This window comes from Trachemys scripta, chromosome 2 (assembly GCF_013100865.1).
Source record: "Trachemys scripta elegans isolate TJP31775 chromosome 2, CAS_Tse_1.0, whole genome shotgun sequence".
NCBI classification, from domain to species: domain Eukaryota; kingdom Metazoa; phylum Chordata; order Testudines; family Emydidae; genus Trachemys; species Trachemys scripta.
In genome coordinates, this window is record NC_048299.1 from 91,150,974 (window position 1) to 91,169,856 (window position 18,883).

Consider the following 18,883-nt stretch of genomic DNA (forward strand, 5'->3'; position numbering starts at 1 on the left):
AAATAAAAATCCCCGAACAGGTCTTTTATTTAATGTAAGGCGTAAGAATCTACTGGGAGCTGATGAATACTGCCCACTAACTGTACAAAGTATAGGTAGCATGCCTTCAAATATCAAAATATCAGATGGAATGCCATGAAAATAAATAACTTCTAATATAAACAAATGAGAACATATCAAACTGTTACCTCTTTAAACATATTGTAAATTTAAAAAACAGTCCTTCTACACAATAAATATTAAGAAACCATTGACATAGTTGAAATGTACTCATATAAATTAACAACTTTAATTACATTAGCCAAACAGACATTGGTTAAAGCACTGCATGTAATATGCAAAATAATAATAATAATAACATCAACAACAAAACACAAAATGATAAAAACAAAATAGGCTTCATAATATCTTGGCTTTCATAATTTATATATATGTATATCTATACTGGTGTGTGTGTGTGTGTCTGTGTGTGTGTGTCTGTGTGTGTGTGTGTGTGTGTGTGTATATATATATATAGTAGATATATATAATACACATATATACATATACATATATATCTTCAACCCATCATTAATTTATGGTTTTCAAAGTGTTTAAATACAAAACCCCATTAAGAATTAACACAAATTCATTGTACCTCCAAAAAAAAAAAAAAAAAAAAAAAAGCTATATAACCCAGAAGTTGTTTGTTTCTGCCCATGGAAATATGAATTGTAATTGTTCATGTAAGACCAAAATCCTATTTCTCTTACTCAGACTGCATAGCACATTACTCCACAAATAGTCCCTTTAAAGGCAAAGACACCAGTTGTGGAATAAGGCTCTATTAAGTATTAGCAAGTGGATCAGAAACTGGTTCTTACATTGACCCATATTATTGATTATGATTAATGTGAGGTTTAATTTAAAGGTGTTAATAACGCTAACAGATGCCTTTTTATCTACATTTTAGGAACAGATTCTGCCACTACTCATGTTGAGTAGTAATTACTATATGTGTACCCCCATTGAGCTCAATAGGACTATTTGCAGAGTAAGGCACTCTTCAGCATGAGTAAGAGTAGCCNGCTTATGCCCAAATAAATCTGTTAGTCTTTAAGGTGCCACCAGACTCTTTGTTGTTTTTGTAGATACAGACTAACACGGCTACCCCCTGATACTTGACATTCATGCAAATAGTTTCTCTCCCCATACACTGTTTGCAATAAACAGAAGCTAAGCGGCAGTCTGAGAAGTCAATGGAACTACTGACATGAGCAAGGTTTCCAGGAGGGCTACATACACAATTGTAGAGTCTGAACTGAAGCCCATTGAAGTCAATGGGAAGCTTTTCACTAACTTCAATAAACTTTGGATCAGGCCTCCAGTGTTCCAGAATCCGAGTTGCCTCCTATTGAAATCAATAGTAATTTTGTCACTCACTTCAATGGATGCAAGATCAGGCACTTGGTTTGTTTAATTTGCAAAGAGAAATTATTTATGTATTATTTTTAGCATTGGCAATTAGTAACCCCTTAAAAAAAAAAACTCCTGTGAAAAATTTAAATCAGAAAGCCTTGATATCTTATAGAATACTTTAGTGACAAATTTAGTGTTTACCTAATTGTTACAATTTTTACAAAGTTTTTTTTTTTTTTTTGCAAACTGCAAACAAGTCTGTAAAAAATGCATTGTATAAAAAGTACATAAATGTATAACCCATTAGCTGTACTATGCAATCTAAATACTATGGAATAAATTAGATAGAAAACTTAGCTATAAGCACATACGTTGATATTTATTCAACAGAGGAATTTTTTTTCCTTTTTTTTTAAATCTCAATTGATTCATACAAACGTGGGCACACACACACACACACACACGGAGTTTTGGCTGACAAAAATGAAGGCCCTGATTACACTGCTTAAACACGGTTCTTGCCATAAAGGTGCTAACACACTGTATCCCTGGCCAATGTCGACAGGGCTTAATTGTGCTATAAAACTGTTTTTTTACAAACCGTGCTATCGCCAAGATGGGGAACCATATTCATGCTTTTCTAGCAAGAAGTGTTTTTTTAAGCACAGCTCACTAGGATGTTGCTAACATGGGGGCTTGGTCCTGCAAACCTTTACTCACACGGGTAAGAAATTGCAGCATCAGGCCTCATGGTTTCCAAACTCAGTGTAGACAAGGCCTTAAGGTTCCTCCCATTCCCTCTAACCTTTTCCCCTACCCAACAACAAATGTTTTTACTTCAGCATTCTTTTAAATATGACAGTGATAGAATTTTAAAAACCTATCTACCTATGCCCTACGGGTTGGACCCTTCAGGTTAGGTGTTGACACTAAAAATTAGGTCTTATAGTGTGCAAACTCATCAAGAGTCGCCAGACTGGAGAGCGGTGGTTGAGACAGCCAGTTAAAGACTGTATTTAAAATAGAAATAATACCATAGCTTTCATTTTGCTCTGTGTTCTACCAGGGTGATGGTGGGGAGGGCCCAAAGCTGCATGCAATATGACAACAGATCTTGCTAAGTGGTACACTGGAGCTTTAGATTTCTTGTTACGAGGGACTGTTTTAAATGTGTTCCTTTCCACGCAATAAAAAATAATCTTTTAATACACTGTGCTTTGCACACAACCATTCATTGCTTTAAGAACATTAGGGTGAAGCCTGAAGTGCTTATACCATGTGTATATATACGTATATATATATATATCCCCCTTGTATGAAGTTGTTTTCCTACAATGTACAGCTGCTGTACATCAGGAAAAAGTCTTAGTGTCATGAATGTGAAAGAAGTAACAATTCTATCACAGATGGGCCTGAAATAGATTCTTGGACCCAAGCACCCCAGGACTTTCTAGGGGTTTGAAATCCACTGCTAAATCCAGATCGCAATGTTATGTTTTGGGCAATATTTCAGCCTGAATGTAATCAACCTAATTGTCCCCTTAATCTAAACCCTGACTTGTTACTTATGACCGGTACCAACCACAAACAGACTGTTTAGAGGCTCACATAAATGTCTTTGGTGTATGTGTCTATTCTTTTTAAGGTACAAAATAATAATAATTATTATAATATAAATAACTATTTTGTGTGCTGTAGCAGTTCTTGTATAGCCCACAATAAGTGCAGCTCTCAACCCCTCCTACTCCCAATCAACCTCCCTCGAATATACTTGTTAAATAAAGATTAGACAGGTCAAACACCATTGTAGTGCAAATAGTAAACGATTAAAAATTTTTTTTTTACAAAATATAGAAATGTTCGGCTCCAGTAACTGGACAAACATGTTCCTTTCAAGTATCTCTCATTGAAACAAAAAAAAAAGTTACTTCCATTAAATAAAGTCTTTCTGTTTTTTTTTTTTTTTTTCCTTTCTCTCTCAGGTAAACAGTTTCAAACCAACTAGGTTGCATAGTTCTAATGTTGTAAGCACCTTAACGAAATGTAACTTTGTATTCTTTCTTTCATTCTTTTTCATTTTTTTTCTTCTTTTTTGTTGTTTTTTTTTTTTGTGGGTTTTTTTTTTGCAAATGTAGTGCAGAAGATGAAGGTGTGAACACCTGCGCAATATTGTCCCTTTACCAACATAAGTAAGTGTATGTATGTGTATATTTGTGTGTGTGTGCGCATACGTATGTGTGTATTTGTGTGTGTGCTCGTGTAACACACGTGCACACGCAGGCATATATATATATATATATATATATATATACACACACACACACACACACATATGGTACATACACTCTCATTATGTCCTTGGTAAATTGGGGGGAGGGGAGAGGGGAAAGTGCCAGTGAATGTAGTGTTCATACACATGGCTTTTCTAAGAATTTCAATGCCATTTTGGACTCAGAGTCCAAACTGCTGCAGGTTAGGCAAGCTGCTACCAGGGCTTGAACTGATGGGTAACTAGGAGAGGAAACACAATTCTCCTTGTAACGAATAATGTTTAACATACTATATAATAAAATATGGAACATATTGAAAGGAAGGGGAATCCCCCTCCCCACACTGCTATTCAAAAAATTTCTCATTCAAGCCCTGTTTGTTTATGCGCTCTTTTTCTTCCTTTGTCTGTCTTTAGTCTTTTTGAACTCCATGTGTTGTCTTTTTTTTTTTTTTTAATTGTTTCATTTGGAAAGATTAAACCAAAGTCGGGTCTTTCCTCTACTGCAGCTTCTTTTCAATTTTCCACACAGACAGCAGGCCCTTGGTGTGAGTGTGTGTCTATGAGCAGCCACACTCCTCCACAATCATATTCTGAATGTCCTTCTTGATGATGTTCTGTCCATCGTCATAGTATAGCATGGACATTGGTCGTAGCTTGGTGGGCACACAACATGACTTGAGGTTGGAGAAGGGGCTGTGGCCCCTCATGCGGTAATGGTTGATGACCGTGGAGTGGAAGGATAATGATGAACCAGATGTGCCCGCTATGTGGCTGGGGCACTCACCTTCACAGTAGTTGGCATGGTAACCTGTGGGAGCAATGATCCAGTCACTCCATCCAATGTCCTTGAAGCTGACGAAGAACTGCTTCTTGCAGCAGATGTTGACCTTGCCGTCACACTCCAGGCCCCGTCTCCGTCGTCTGTGCAGGCGGTCATCTGAATGCCGGGCAAGCATCACTAGGAAAGGTCTGTGTGACTGCTCTTTCTCCTCTTCTACTGTGGATTCTCCAACTTCCTTCTCTTTCCCTTCCCCATCATCTTCTTTTTTCTTCTTCTTGCCCAGCAGCACCAGGCTAGCTCCAGTCTCCTGGCATTGGTCACAGGCAATCCTTACATCAAGGGAGCTCTTGCCTTGGTCCAACAGGTATTGCACACTACTGGAGACAGGAAAGATGTGCCAGGTACTTTTACGGGTGTCCACCGCCTTTTCAGAGATGAGAGTCTCACTTTTATCACCCTTCAGCCCTCCATCCTCCATTTCTTCTGCCCCTTCAGAGTTGCCTTTGGGCTGTCTCTGCTGTTGGTACAGTCGGATGGTCACTTTTGTTCTGCTTCGGTTAGCCTTGGAGACTTTCAGGAAGAGCCACACTTCAGCACGCTGCACTACCGAGAGGTCACTGCCTTCCTTGGAAATCTCAAAGTGCAGCATTTTTTTAGCCGTGCCTGAAGTTGATAAATAAAAACAGATGGGAAGAATCGGTTAGTATGTATTTTTCATTCCTTTGATAAGATTGTATTGTCACCAGAAGAATAAAATTCCCTAAGTTATGTTTCTATTTAATATTCTGAGTGTTCCCTACTGTGCCTTGCTAACCCCCTCTGTCTCCCACATCTCTTTGATGTTACCTTTTCCTGCAGTGGAAATTCTCTATTTACTGAAGTATTTGTTTTCCTATTTTTTTCTCATATAAAATTTTGTTATGGGAGCATTAATCATACATGTGAATTCATGCAGTGCATTTAATGGCAAGTGGGCATTACTTGGTGTGTAGGGGTTAATTTTGCTCGGCTTTCTCTTGTGATTGCTATTAACTGACAGGGAAAGTAATCGCTGTTTAAAAAAAAAGCCCATGAAAATATATAATATGCATCCAAATCTGTGTCTAGTGATAAAAATTGGGGGGCTAGATCCATGTCCACAGAAGTCAATGGGGGATTTGCCAAAGGAAGCAGGATCTGGCCCATATAAATCATCATCATTCTTCATTAAGTTCTTACACCAAGGAAGTTTATGCCAATAGTTTCAGAAACCTAGGAATACTTAAATATCACTCTTAGCATTCAGAGATTCACAGATCTATACATTTCAGGAATGGCTTAGTGTTCTGCAGCCAGACACTTAATCCTGTGAACTACTAGTTATAGATTCTGTTGTTAATTTAACATAGTGTGCCCGTTGTGATTATAGTAATGGCAAATCCACCAATAAATGAGTTAAAGAACCTTCTGAAGAAGGTTCTCTGGCATAACTATATAAACTTGCTGGGATGCCAGTGATGATGATTATGCTGGGGAGAGGGAGTTTCTTTGATACAGATCTCATATCCCTGGCAGAAGTTAAAGTGAACGATGAGGGCTGTTTTATGGTTTGATCACTAAGCATGAAGAAGTTAAGAGAGAATGAATTGGCTGGTTTTTTAAAAAAAAGAAACAGAGATGGTTTGTGTCTAAGACTACGGCATTATGATTTGTAGGAAAGCTGGAATTTTTTTTTTTAGAGAAAGAGAAGACCAGCACCCTGCGGGTAAAGGACTACATGTTTTCTTTCTTGGGCAGGCAGCAGATGTTTGGAATTTATAGATGTAAAACTTTTAAATGGATAGGGACAGATTCTGAAACCCTTATTCAAACTGCATCACACTTGTGGAGCAAGGTGTTGAGTGAGGTACTCTTCAATGCGAGTCAGGGTATCAAGGGCAACCACTGATCAAGACTGAAATGGTAGGACCAAAGCATCAAAAAGGTCACTTGAAAAGTGCTATTGCATCAGCAAGGCTGTTGATCCTGGCTCTTCTTCATCAAAGAATTCCACAAACAATTATTAATTAGTTATCACAACGCCCCTCAGACGTATCCCCATTTCACAGATTGGGAATCTGAGACACAGTGTTTAAGTGATTTACCTAAGGCCACAGAGGAAACCCTGTGTGAGAACTCAAGATTTCCTGGCTCCTAAAACCCTGTCCACACTGCCTTCTAAGCTACCTGTTGCTTTCTTTTTTCTGTGAAGTCCTGATACAGATGTATTCAGCTACTCCAGGTGGAATTCCCAGGTCAAAGAGACAGTAATTTCTAAATTAGAGTAGCCAGAGGGCACACTGTTTTATTTTTATTTTACTTCCCAGTGAGAGTATGAAATTGTGGACTTGAACTGTCCTTGGGACAGAAAAACACATGGATTGTTTCCCATCGACTTTGCTGATACCTGTCTCCAAAGGGGGTTAAATAGGTTCTCATGGACTGTGGGGTAAATGTATTGCTTTCAGAGGTGTATCTTTTCTCACTTAAAATTAGTAAGAAGTTTTGGGAAAAGAGACAAGAGAGTTCTAGCGTGCCAATCCAAGCTGACAAAAGCTTTGAGATGTGAGGTTTTCTGAGAATGACCATCACTTGATAGTAATTAAAAGGAAATGAGTTAACCCTTTTTGCTATTGCATGGCTGGTGCTCATGTTTCCATTCTGGCAGTAAACAAACTATGGCAAAGCTGTCTGCTTTATAAGTGCAGAAGGTTTTTGATACAGATGGGCATTAACCAAAACTCCATATATGCCAGAAATTTGGAAAAGTTCAGATCTGGACCCCAACTTTATAGCTTGCCCAGGTCTCTGTATTGGGCCAAACCAAAACCTAAATCAGAGCACCCCAAAACATGCAAGAGTTCTGGATCAGGAATTGAATTTTTGTGGCTTATTATGGTCTCTCTCTCAAGAAGTATGATACACGCACCCCCTTTGTTACGCGCCTGAATTTCTGAGCAAAGCATTTAGAATAGTGTAACTATGCTGCAGGTTTGGATTTGGATCTGGATCTAGATATAAAACATGTCTAAATTCAAGGGAATTCAAATCTAGGCTTTTGGTTCTAATGTATAATGAGAAAGGGGCTTTATAAAGAGAGTACTTATTAAAGGGTTACTTAATACTGTTAGGTGTCCAGGTGCAATATTTAACATTTCTGTTCTTAGCATTATAACGGGAGCTGATAATAATTATAAAGTGACATACTTCCATCTGTAAATAGCCACAGTTACCTTATATGTAGGCTGATGAGTAGTATGCGTAACAATTTAGTTATTCAGTTTGGACAGATGTTGCATGAAAGACACAAAATCTCTAGATCTTTTAAAATTAGTTTTTCATAAGTCCCCATATTTCTGAAAGTTGAATTAATTACTTAATGAAGTAATAAAAAAATGGACTAATACAGCATGAAGTATTTGAATAGACTTTCAATGCTTTTGCCTTACCTCACTTCTGAACGGCTGCTGCAAAGTAACATAAGATGAGTCTAATGCCATAACAGCATCACCAACATTATTCGACATGTTTTCATAAAGAACTATGGATTTAAATTCCAAGGAAAGAGGGAGATGCAAAAAAATCAAACTGTCCTAATGCTTCTGTATGAAAAAAAAATTCTATGCAGTCCTCAAGCCCACATTATTTAGCAGAAAATTCTATAATGTTAAAAAAAAAACCCTTTTTTAGGTCTGTTTTCAGGAGGCCAGTATGGAACAAAGCTGGAGGGAAAATTAAAATAGTGGTGGGGAAAAATCAAAACTCTCTTGAATTCACCCCAAATCCCAAATCAACTAACTATGATCTTTTGTAATCAGCTTCTGAGAAAGAACTAACAGTACAAATACTGAAGTCCTAACTTGGTTTGTACAAAGTCCCTCTTTCAGGTAAACTCTCATTGTAGTCAGTGAGAGTTTTGCCTGAGTAAAAGCTGAGTTAGACCTCAAGAATTGGCCCAATATGAATGAACGTTCACCATATTAGAGTCTTTATTTAAAAAAAGCCACATAAATATCCTAAGAGGAATCACATCTCAAATGTTTTAGGTTAGAGATTCTGCAGTCCCTTTTTCCCCAAGCGTTGCTCAGGGATTTAGCTTCAGTTAAACCTTGCGTAATGCGTAATGCTTTGGAAATGTACACTGCCTTTATATATAGTTGTCTAATGAAAAAGCATGCTGTAGTCTGTCTGATAACTGAAGGTGCAAAAGAGATCTCACTAAATGTTTTGGGTGGTATCATTTCATCACAAGCTCACAGCAATACTTTCGTTGTCCTCTTTTTGTATTTCCTTGTCTGCTGTGGCTGATTTTCAATGGACTTTTTCCATTTCTAATCATCCTGCTCCTCCTGCCTGATTCATGTGGAAAGTCCCACAATCCAACACTGCTGACCACTTCATCCCTTCTGTGTGATACTGACAAAATATTGGATTGTGTTATCACAGGAGAAAGTGCTAGAGAAGGGAGAGATGTGCTTATTCCAGAACCCCAGATCTGAGTGCCTCTCACCCCTTAACAAAACATTGGGGATATTTGTATCTGATTCCACATCTCTACTTCCCAGCTGTGGCCGGTCTCTGCCACAAAGAAGGTCCTGATTCTAAAGAGCAAACAGGAATCTTCTAGCAAAGTTAAATATGTTGGCAAAAGTTGTGGAGAAAAGTGAAAAATAAAAAATAATTTATGTTATGTGGTAAAAGCTTTTATAAGGAAGGAATTATTCAGTGGGAGGGAAATAGAACAACACTATTTGATATTTTAATGAGAGTTTGCTATCATCTTTTGCCCTTCAATATTGCTTGCACACAGGGCCGGCTCCAGGCACCAGCTTAACAAGCAGGTGCTTGGGGTGGCCAAGGGAGAGGGGCGGCACCTGCGGCAATTCGGGGGCGGCAGGTCCCTCACTCCCTCTAGGAGCGAAGGACCTGCCACTGAACTGCCGCTGCCGATTGTGGCTTTTTTTTTTTCCCCAATTGCCACCGCCGGTCGCGATCGTGGCTGCTTTTTTTTTTTGCTTGGGGCGGCAGAAATGCTGGAGCCGGCCCTGCTTGCACACCTTTAAGGACAGGAGCCTGAACATGTGGTGGGAAGGAAGGATGCATTTAAATCCTCCATGTACCAAGCTGCAAAAACTGTAAGGGCAATCATAAGGCTGCTTATGTCTGTGTATAATGACCTAATATGGAAGAATTATTTTTTTTCGACTGCGTGGAATGGGGGCAAGGGGACAGGGAAGGTGGCAAATCACTAGAAAAATCCATGCCAGAGCTGGGAGGTGAGGGACTTTGAAACCTCTTCATTCTTCAGAATTAGCTTTTGTGTGCTTGGTGTCCCCCAGGAGAATGCAGAAGGAAAGCAGGCATGTCACAGATAAACAGGGGCTTTGCCAGTGGGTCCAGGCACTTTGTGGCCCCACAGAGCCAATCCCCGCATGAGGCTGCATTTACTACTCCCTCTTAGGTCTCTCAATAGAAGCCACAGGATCGCTGGTGTTAAAGTGCACTCTGAGGCTCATGGTTCCTTTCCTCACTTCTGCCATGTTGAGTCCCTTAGTATGCAGTTCCAGCCTACTGACTTCGGATTTAGACTGTGCCTCAGGATAGGGCCCTGTGAGTTTGCGCTATGTGCACCTACACAGGTAGGGCCTAAATTATACAACTTAGAAGATCTTTTTGAATAAAATGATAATACATTTAAAGCAGGTTCCTTAACCATTCCTTAACCAAATGTTATTAAATGATTAAGTCTTTGTTTCCCCTCCTCCCAGACCCAACTACCACCCATGGAAGCAATTATACTTCCTACCATTACAGTGGAGCTTACTCTTAATACATGGCATTTAAATTGGCCATGGAAAAATGTTCACTGTGTAAGAGAGCTCTGTGACTTTAAATTTCCATTCTTCATTGCTGTTTCATTTTGAGTCATTTTTATGTTATACTGTAAGTGAACTATTTTTCCCTACAAAGCAAGCTTTTTTTTTTTTTTTTTTAAGTTGCTAACTTTACTACTGCCTATGATTAGATTTGGTGGGGGGGGGGGGGGGGAAGAGATTTGTACAGTGTGCCAATCTGTAATTACATTCAAAAGCATCCTTCTCTTTACTCCTCATTTTCGTTCCCCAGGAGACAGAGAAAAAGAAATAGGTTAGTAGAAAGGTTCTTTCGGAGGGAATGAAGAGAAGAGTGTGGTTGAGAGATAATTGCTTGAAAGGTTTACTAATGACCACTAGAGCTAGAGGAATTGTTCACAGTTTATCCAGTGAATTTAGCCCTGTTAACTGTCTGGCAATTATCCCTAAGCAGACTGATTATTACAATTTTTTCATTATTCATGATTATTCAGTGGCAATTTATGTGGATGTATTTCAGTCTATGGATCACTCACAATGATTCTCTCCAATTATTCATTATTCTTCACGTGTGATTGGTCATCTAAGTCGCAGGAGTGTGTTTCTGCTCCCGGACTGGATAACTGTAACTCTTTAAACAAGGGAAGAGCGATTCTGATGCAAATAGCAAAAACCTTGTATTCATGTTCACATACTCTTGTCTACAGGTGAATACAGGTATTTGCAGGAAGAACAGCCATTCCCCAAATGTTCATGCGAACAAAAACCCATTCCCATAAACGTTCATGAAATGGCCAACAGGAAAGGGACAGGCAAGGTCGTCTCCTCTGAAATTTGAGTAAATTCAGCTCTACTAACTATTGACTCATATTTTATTCTATCAGAAACTAACGTGTTACTTATTATCCAAAAAGGAGACATTCTGCACTTACAACATAGAGTTCCTTCACTAGAGCTAAAAATCTTCCCTCATGAGTTTGTTTGTGTGTGTGTGTGTGTGTGTTTTCAAGGGCATTGTAGGGGTGCTTTCACCAGTAAGGTTTTTGCAATGTTAAGTTAAAATGGTTCATTGTATTGCAGAAGACAAAAGAACAATTTGTGTGATGTTAATAATACTGCAGATTTGAATTCTAAGCTGTCACTCCTTCCATAAAAATATTGCACTTTTGTGCAACACGGGCCAAATCCTGTACTTATTGAGATGAATAGCAAAATTTCCACTGACTTCAAATGAACTAGCATTTGACCTTAAATGAAATTGTTAAAGCTCTGTTGCCACAAACAATATTGACTTCACACTTACAAATACACGTGTCCACATTTAAGGACACCCGATCACAGATCTATGCACACGTTTACGCAGACAGGCCAGTTTATATACATATGGACACTGATATGCATCCATTTATACATAGGCATGCATGTGGCCGTGCATACACATAAATTTATCCAGGCACCCAAACCCATTTACACAGAAACACTACATGCATACCCATGTCCAGGCTTGCATGCCCTGGCACATACATGTACATAAAAATACATAGGCACACTTATGCATATATACAAGCAAATGTGTGCCCACATGTACACAGCTGTATTTGCAGACACAAGTGCACACATGTTTGCACGCACAGTGATGTTCTCGCAGATACCTTTTCTAGACTAGTTCTCTCCCTCTCTGATTCACCTGCACTTTCTTAAACTGTTCCCAACCAAACCAACCCCTAGAGAAGCTTCTCATTTTGTTTCAGTAAAATGCATTTAATGAAGAGGGGTTTTCCTCTCTTAGAAGTAATTTGCTTTCATTTGTTAGACTTGGAATCTTTGATAAAGTATGCTAAAGTGGAAAAAAAACAACAACAACAAGGGGAAAGAGATTTGTTTTCTAAAAGCCAAGGAGACTGCATTAGAAAAAATGTGATAAAATCAGCTCAGCTGATGATTCATGGTCACATTTCTCAGTGTCTGTTTAAAAAAAAAATCATTTCTGATCTCTAGATTTCCAGAATGTAAGCATCCAGCAATTGATCAGATTTATCTTTTCCCTTCCTTTGCCTGTTTCCTTACATTGCATTATTTTTCCGGTAGCCTTCCACTCTGGTTAATTTCTGCCTTTTAAACTAGATGGAAGAAACAAGATCTCCACTCAGAGGCTACAGATAAGCACAAAGATCTTTGGGATTCAGGATCCAATTAGGTAAAATAGCAGCTTGAAGGCAGGTTAACTTGCATGAACTGAAAAGGCTTTGGAAGAGTGTGCCCTCTTGTGGCCATTGAGTGCTTTACTGAGCACAGAAGGATGTGCACTTAAATAAGCATCTTTTAAAAAAGCCATTGATTAAACAATTTAAGAGGGATAAATGACCCATCCTCCTTTTTTCCCCCCTCATCCCCACCAAACACCTTGCTGTTAATGCCAGGGCTGGCTATCTGTCTAGGAAAAGAGATGTCTGAGTCTTTACTGTCAAGTCAATTCACGTCTAAATTTGAAAGGAAATGACGCAAAAAGATAAAACTGATGTGAATAGCTATCACAATTCTCATTTATTCTCGATATCTCTAATGACAAGCTTTAGGATTTCAATGCTTATAACTCCCCTCTCTTACCCAGTGACTGATGTTAGCAACCCTGTTCAGTGCTGATTTAGTTGCCAGGATCAGTATATGCACTTGGCACTATCCCAGGGCTTAGTAGTTGATTGGCTAATAAGCTATCTATTTTTTTAAAAAAATAAAGGGGTTAGTAGCCAACCAGATTTTATAAGCATTGGCTATCTAAGCAATGGAAACTTGTGGCTATGCTTGTCAAGAACATATATGTCTGCCCCTCCCCCCTTTTCTCTAACACAACTGTTAAGACCTTGAAGTAAACCACAGCGTTTTGGCAAAAGGATGCTCACAGTAGAACTAATCTCAGTTAGTAATCTTAGCTGGATATGTAAGTAGAAAATCATTTTCATGTTTTATTTGTTAGAATGCCAGGGTACAGAAGGGTTCTTTTGTAAACTTTTGCCCAATACTCTTTGCCATTAGTTTTACAAAGATGTGCCTGGAATTGTAGCAGTGAAAAATACCTGCCAAGACTTCTGCTGATCTCAAGGATATGAGGACACCTGTGCTTTAGAAGAGTTCAATACATTTACTCTAGTCCCTCCCCCCACCTCACCCCCACCCATTTATCTATATCCTCTCCTATTTTTCATTTTAGTCTCTGTGTTTACATAAAACATCAGCCTGAATACAGATTTTGAAGAACAGAATAGACGCACAGAGTAATGTGGGCACACTTCATTTTCATTGTATAGTTGTGTGCAATAGCTGGAGACGATTTCACAATGAAAAGTGAAATATCTCTTTTTATGCCTGTGAGTATAGAATAGCCACAATTCCTGAGAGGGTGAAGTACGATAGGATTATGTGGGGTCACACCCACACAAACAAAAATCGGAATTCTTACTCCTATTTTCACTAGCATTTAGCTGATTTAACTCGTGTCAAGCTTCCATTCATTTTCATTGATTCTCTACTGCTTCCTTTTTAGATGATGGAGGTTTCTAGTAAGAGTAGCAAGAATATTATCCAAACTGAAAGAAGAGTATATTTAGTCTCATACCTCAGTGATGTAGACTCTTTATCAACCGTTTTCTTATTAATTGTTATAGGCATTGAGGATTGCCCAGGGATCTGTGTTCTGTTCCTGGCTCTTCCACACACTTCTTTTATAACCCAAGAGAAGTTGCTTGAATTCTCTTTGCCTCAGTTTCCACATGTGCACAATAGGGCAAATAATACTGCTTTAGGATTTAACCTCCATCTTTACAAGTGAGTATGTGTCAGCGAGCTGACGTCAAGCTGAATTAAATCATTAGTGTTTGTATAGCACTGTGAGCTCCATGGATGGAAAGTGTTATTTAACTGTAAAGTATTATTAATAGATCTTGAATTTATAGAGGAAAATTATTTGTTCAGCAGGTTAAAGAACTGACTAGCAGTAATGACGCTACTGGAAGTCATTTTTTTCCATTATAAACCTAGACTCTTGTACATATCTACTTTATTCAACACTTTAAAAAAAAATTCCCTTACTCTCCTTCCAACTAAATGTCCAGTTGATATGGAAAAAAGGCCCCAAACATCTCTTAGAACATACCTGCCATGGCTCTAAGAAGGTGGAGTGCATCAATGCAACCAAAAAGGCAAGAGAATAAAATTCTGCACCCTGCATTCTGCTAAAGAACTAGATACCACAAATCTTGTTAAATTAATTTTGTTATTAATATTGATTGTTATATGGACGTAAATCAAATTGGTGTTGTGTGAGCGTTCAGTAGTTATTAACAGAGAGATTGGCAGCTGGACTATTGGCCAGTCTGTGGGCAATGGCACAATTATTTTTGGTCATGTGACTCTGAGCCAATTGGATTAGGAGTTGCAATTTAAGGCTGTCGTGTTTAATAGGCATATATCAAACTCAGAATTCCTTTGCATCAGGGCTCAGGAAAGACAATAATGAGTTTACAAATAATTGGGACTCACAGGATGAACAGAAACCACTATTCATTCCATATGTGTTCCACTCTGCTTTGAGAGGGGTGCTGAAAACCAGGTGCGGAGCCTGTTCATTAGCCTAGCAATTTCTTTGCTTCCATAAGTCCATTCCTTAAACAGGTAGAAAATCACAGCTGCTTCAAGTGCTCACTTGCACTGAGATCTTCTATCCAATGTTTGAAATGGCGAGCACACAAGGGAAGAAAAGCACGACTCTTCCCAGGGAAAGAACTGATAACGGCTGCATTGACAAGAACGCCTAAGGCAAGGGCTTCTTGTACAGTTGGAAGCCATACAGCCGGCAGGAATGTCTGCTCTTAAAAGCATGCACACTTCTGTGCATGGCTTGCCTGCAAACAGAACATCTGAGTCAACAGGTTTTCAGGACTGGAAATTCTGAGTGTTGTCTTAATTGTTTATACTGCCGCAGCAAACTTTTAAACAAAAATGCTTGGAGTTCCTGTGCATACTTTGCCTACCATATGCTGTACCAAACAAAACAGTGACATTCTTTTAAAACTGTCTTGGCAACAAGAAAAATTCTTTGGCTAGACAGCATCATAAAAACAGTTGCTATTAGCAATTTCATACCTTTTCAGATTGGTGATACAGCTATAGCAAGTTGTAGATGATCTTATGTATATGCATATACATATATTCTATTGTACTGAGTTCTGGTTCTACTCATTTAGGAGAGAACGTTACAGCGGCTTTCTATAGGCGCATGATGAGGTTTTGAGCAACTAGTTAGTAAATTCTATACACTGAACATTTTATTCTTACCAATTAAAGAGAGCAGAGTAGTTCAAAGTGAACACTGTCAAGGTTGCATTCTTTGGCAGGGAGCACTTAGGAACAGAATCTTTCCTACTTTTTTTTTTTTTCCAGCATGCAAAAGTTAGCATTACAAATTGGATCATCTACAAGTATTTGTCCTGGTTCTATTGAAGTTTATCTGACAGTCGCTGAAACAATGTATTGCCTAGGATGCTGTGCTAATTAAACAACAAAAATGCCCTCTCGCTTGTCTTAAGTTAAATATTCTCCATGTGGTATAATACCTACTTGGTATTTTTTTTAAACAAGGAAGGTTTATTTTAAAAAATAGTATTTAGATCCCTTTCTTTCATCAGAAACTTTCTGAGAGGTTGCAGCTCTTTCCCTTTCACCATCAGACCCAGGATCCAGTACTTCAATGCAACTGCTCTGGTTTCACAAGCAGTTTGGAAGATTCCTTTGCAGCCTGACTTTCTGCTCAAGATTGGTTAGATAGCTTCCTTACTGTTTGGCTGTGTGAGTTTAGCAAGTGTAAGCAAGTAAGCTGTATCCAAAACTTAATCAGGTAGAATCAAATTCTTTTACAGTCCTTTTCTCTTTGCCCTCTCCCCCCCCCCTTTCACCCTATAATCTTACAGGAAATATTATTGTTGGGGAGAAGAAACAAGTTATTTGCAGTTCTGGCATAGAAAGATATATTTTACAGTAATTTTTTCTAGCACTCACCTGATTCTGCAAATGTGATGATTTCTGAAGTTTGCTCTACAAGTTCATTCATTTCTGCTCTTCTTCCAATGTCATCCTCTATTTCCACATAGCCATCCTCTCCCACCTTTCCTACGTGGAGTTTTTTTATGGCGTTTAAAAGTGCTGCCTTGGGCACCGGCTGGGTGATGTTAGGTCTGTCCCTCAAGTGCAACATGTTCAGTATGTGCTTCTTTACTGCTTCCACCATCTCAGGCTGTGAGCTTGGCACATCCTTTGAGAGTGTGGCAAGGGCACACGATGGGCAGTCAGTAACTGAACTGTGCCCCTCAGACCCTGGGGTTGGAGAACTCCTCGCTATAATCCAGCAAAGCACCAACAAAAATCCTCTCTTCAAAAGCAAAGGCATCCTGGCAGCAAAAGTTGTTGTGATTCCCTTTTTAAAAGGCCCTGCTTTTCCTCTCTCTTCACACACAGGTTTTTTGTTGTTTGTTTGTATGTTTGTTTTTTTCCCCTCGCCTCTTCAGCAAATTCTCTGGAACAAGAATAGAAAGTTTTCTGTGAAGTTTTGTTTGCAGGTTCCCCCTCTGAATGCAGTAAGTGCTGTAGATGTTTGTGGCTGTCAGGGAGAAGAGTTCTGACTCTGTCTCAGAGTAGGAGAGAGACACACACAGAGAGAAAGAGGACGGATTGGCCTAAAGTGAGTGAGTGAATGAGAGAGGGAGGGAGTTTTGTCTGTGAGTAAGGGCTATGATTAGGAAAGGGGGAGGAACAGCCAAGCTGCCTTCCTTATGCTCATTGCTCCCTAACCCACACCTCTCTTCAAATATCACCACTCATGTTTTCTGCCCTCCCCCACCCCCCTTTGCTTTTTTTTTTAAATCTCTTTCACTTCTTTTGACTTTACTCTTTCTCTCTCTTAATTTTTCTGTTTGAGTTTCCTTGCTATAATTCCCCATCTTTTTCTATTTTTTCAACAACATTACAAGCTTAACGGAACAGGAGAAAACTGAATGAAAGAAAAGAGTACACCCTGTTGATAAGCACCTTGTTTTTGCTCCTGTACAATATTAGATGTTAAATAGTGTGTGTGTGGGGGGGGGGGGGGGGGTATGAAGACAAGGAATCTGAATGTTTGGAGCTTAACATTGTTCTGTCCTGAATGAAAAAAGAGAAAAGATGCTACTTTTCCATTTACTTTTTAATGGTCAAAGTTATCAACACTGGCAAGAAATCTGAAGGGAGCAAAATAAAACTTTTTTGTTGGGGGGATGGGGGTGTCGAGGGGAGCTATACAGTACATTACACTTTTTCCAGCTGCACAGTGCAGCCAAGCATAGAAAGACACAAGCAGGAGACAGTACAGCACATATCTGTGTCATATTAAGATACTGCCTTCCTATCCAAATATATGCCTCATTCTACCCTAGTGTTCGCCCAGAACTTCTCAAACAGATACATTTAAGTTTGGGGTTAGGGTGACCAGATTGCAAATGTAAAAAACCGGGACAGGGATGGGGGGTAATAGGTGCCTATATAAGAAAAAGCCCCAAATATCGGGACTGTCCCTATAAAATCGGGACATCTGGTCACCCTGTTTGGGGTTAATCAAGTAATGACTGAAAAGTGCTTGACGGTGAAACATGCTATATATAACCTGGCCAAATCTTAAAGCCCTGATTCAGTTTTTACTCAATCCCTAATCAGGCAAAACCCTCATTGATGCAAATACAAAATTTGTCTGAGTAAAGTCTTCTAGATTTGGCCCATTGTTTTTAGAAAGCACTTTTCTTTTGTTTCATTCATTTAAACCACATAGTATAATCATGACATCAGAAGAGGTGATTACATAGGATGAGTAAATCTAAAATACTAGTAAAAGCCAGATCCTTTGCTAGTAATCATACGCCATTTAACATCAGCTGTAGATCTGGGCCCATATTAAAAAATCATTATCTTTGTCCGTTACAGCACCTCACGTTGTCCTGACATGCTTTATAATCTTCTACTCTACTCACCTTAGCAAGCTAAGAAGAAACACTTAAGTGAGAAACTTCCTTATGTTTTGACGTTATAATGAAAAACTGGAAAACTGGATTTATCACCTCAAACTTTCAAGATTCTTTCTAATTGCCTTTTAGAGAGATCTTTAAGATCACTTTTCTTCTTTTTTTCTTAGGTGCGTTCTTTCTTTTATTCTCACGCGCATACACACACAATTTGTGTTTTTATATATGCTCATCTTTTATCTTACAACTAGTACAGTTCCGTATATTATCATCAAAAGTATTTGTAGTGGGAAGAAGTTATAAATGTAAGCGTTGTGAGATCTGCAATTCCCATAAAGCAATTACAGGCACGAGATCTGAGAGGAAGGGCAGGGAATAATATAGTGAAAATAAATTAAATATACAGAAGTATTTGTGCAATCAACAAGACTTTTGCAAATGTTACATAGTGCAATTCTTTTTTCAATGGGGCTCTTTTATAAGAGTTTTTCTCTATTAAAAAGCATCTACAGTACTCCCTAAT

General features: G+C 38.8%; 1 protein-coding gene across 1 annotated transcript; it reads right to left on the reverse strand.

Moving 5' to 3' along the window:
* Positions 1 to 1,170: 1,170 nt before the first annotated feature.
* On the reverse strand, positions 1,171 to 17,052 carry INHBA (inhibin subunit beta A). Its single transcript, XM_034761250.1, has 2 exons — positions 16,373 to 17,052; positions 1,171 to 5,114 (listed from the first exon to the last, which is right to left on the reverse strand). The coding sequence occupies exons 1-2, from the start codon at positions 16,758 to 16,760 to the stop codon at positions 4,228 to 4,230; spliced, it is 1,275 nt and encodes a 424-aa protein (XP_034617141.1). The 5' UTR covers positions 16,761 to 17,052; the 3' UTR covers positions 1,171 to 4,227.
* Positions 17,053 to 18,883: the final 1,831 nt, after the last annotated feature.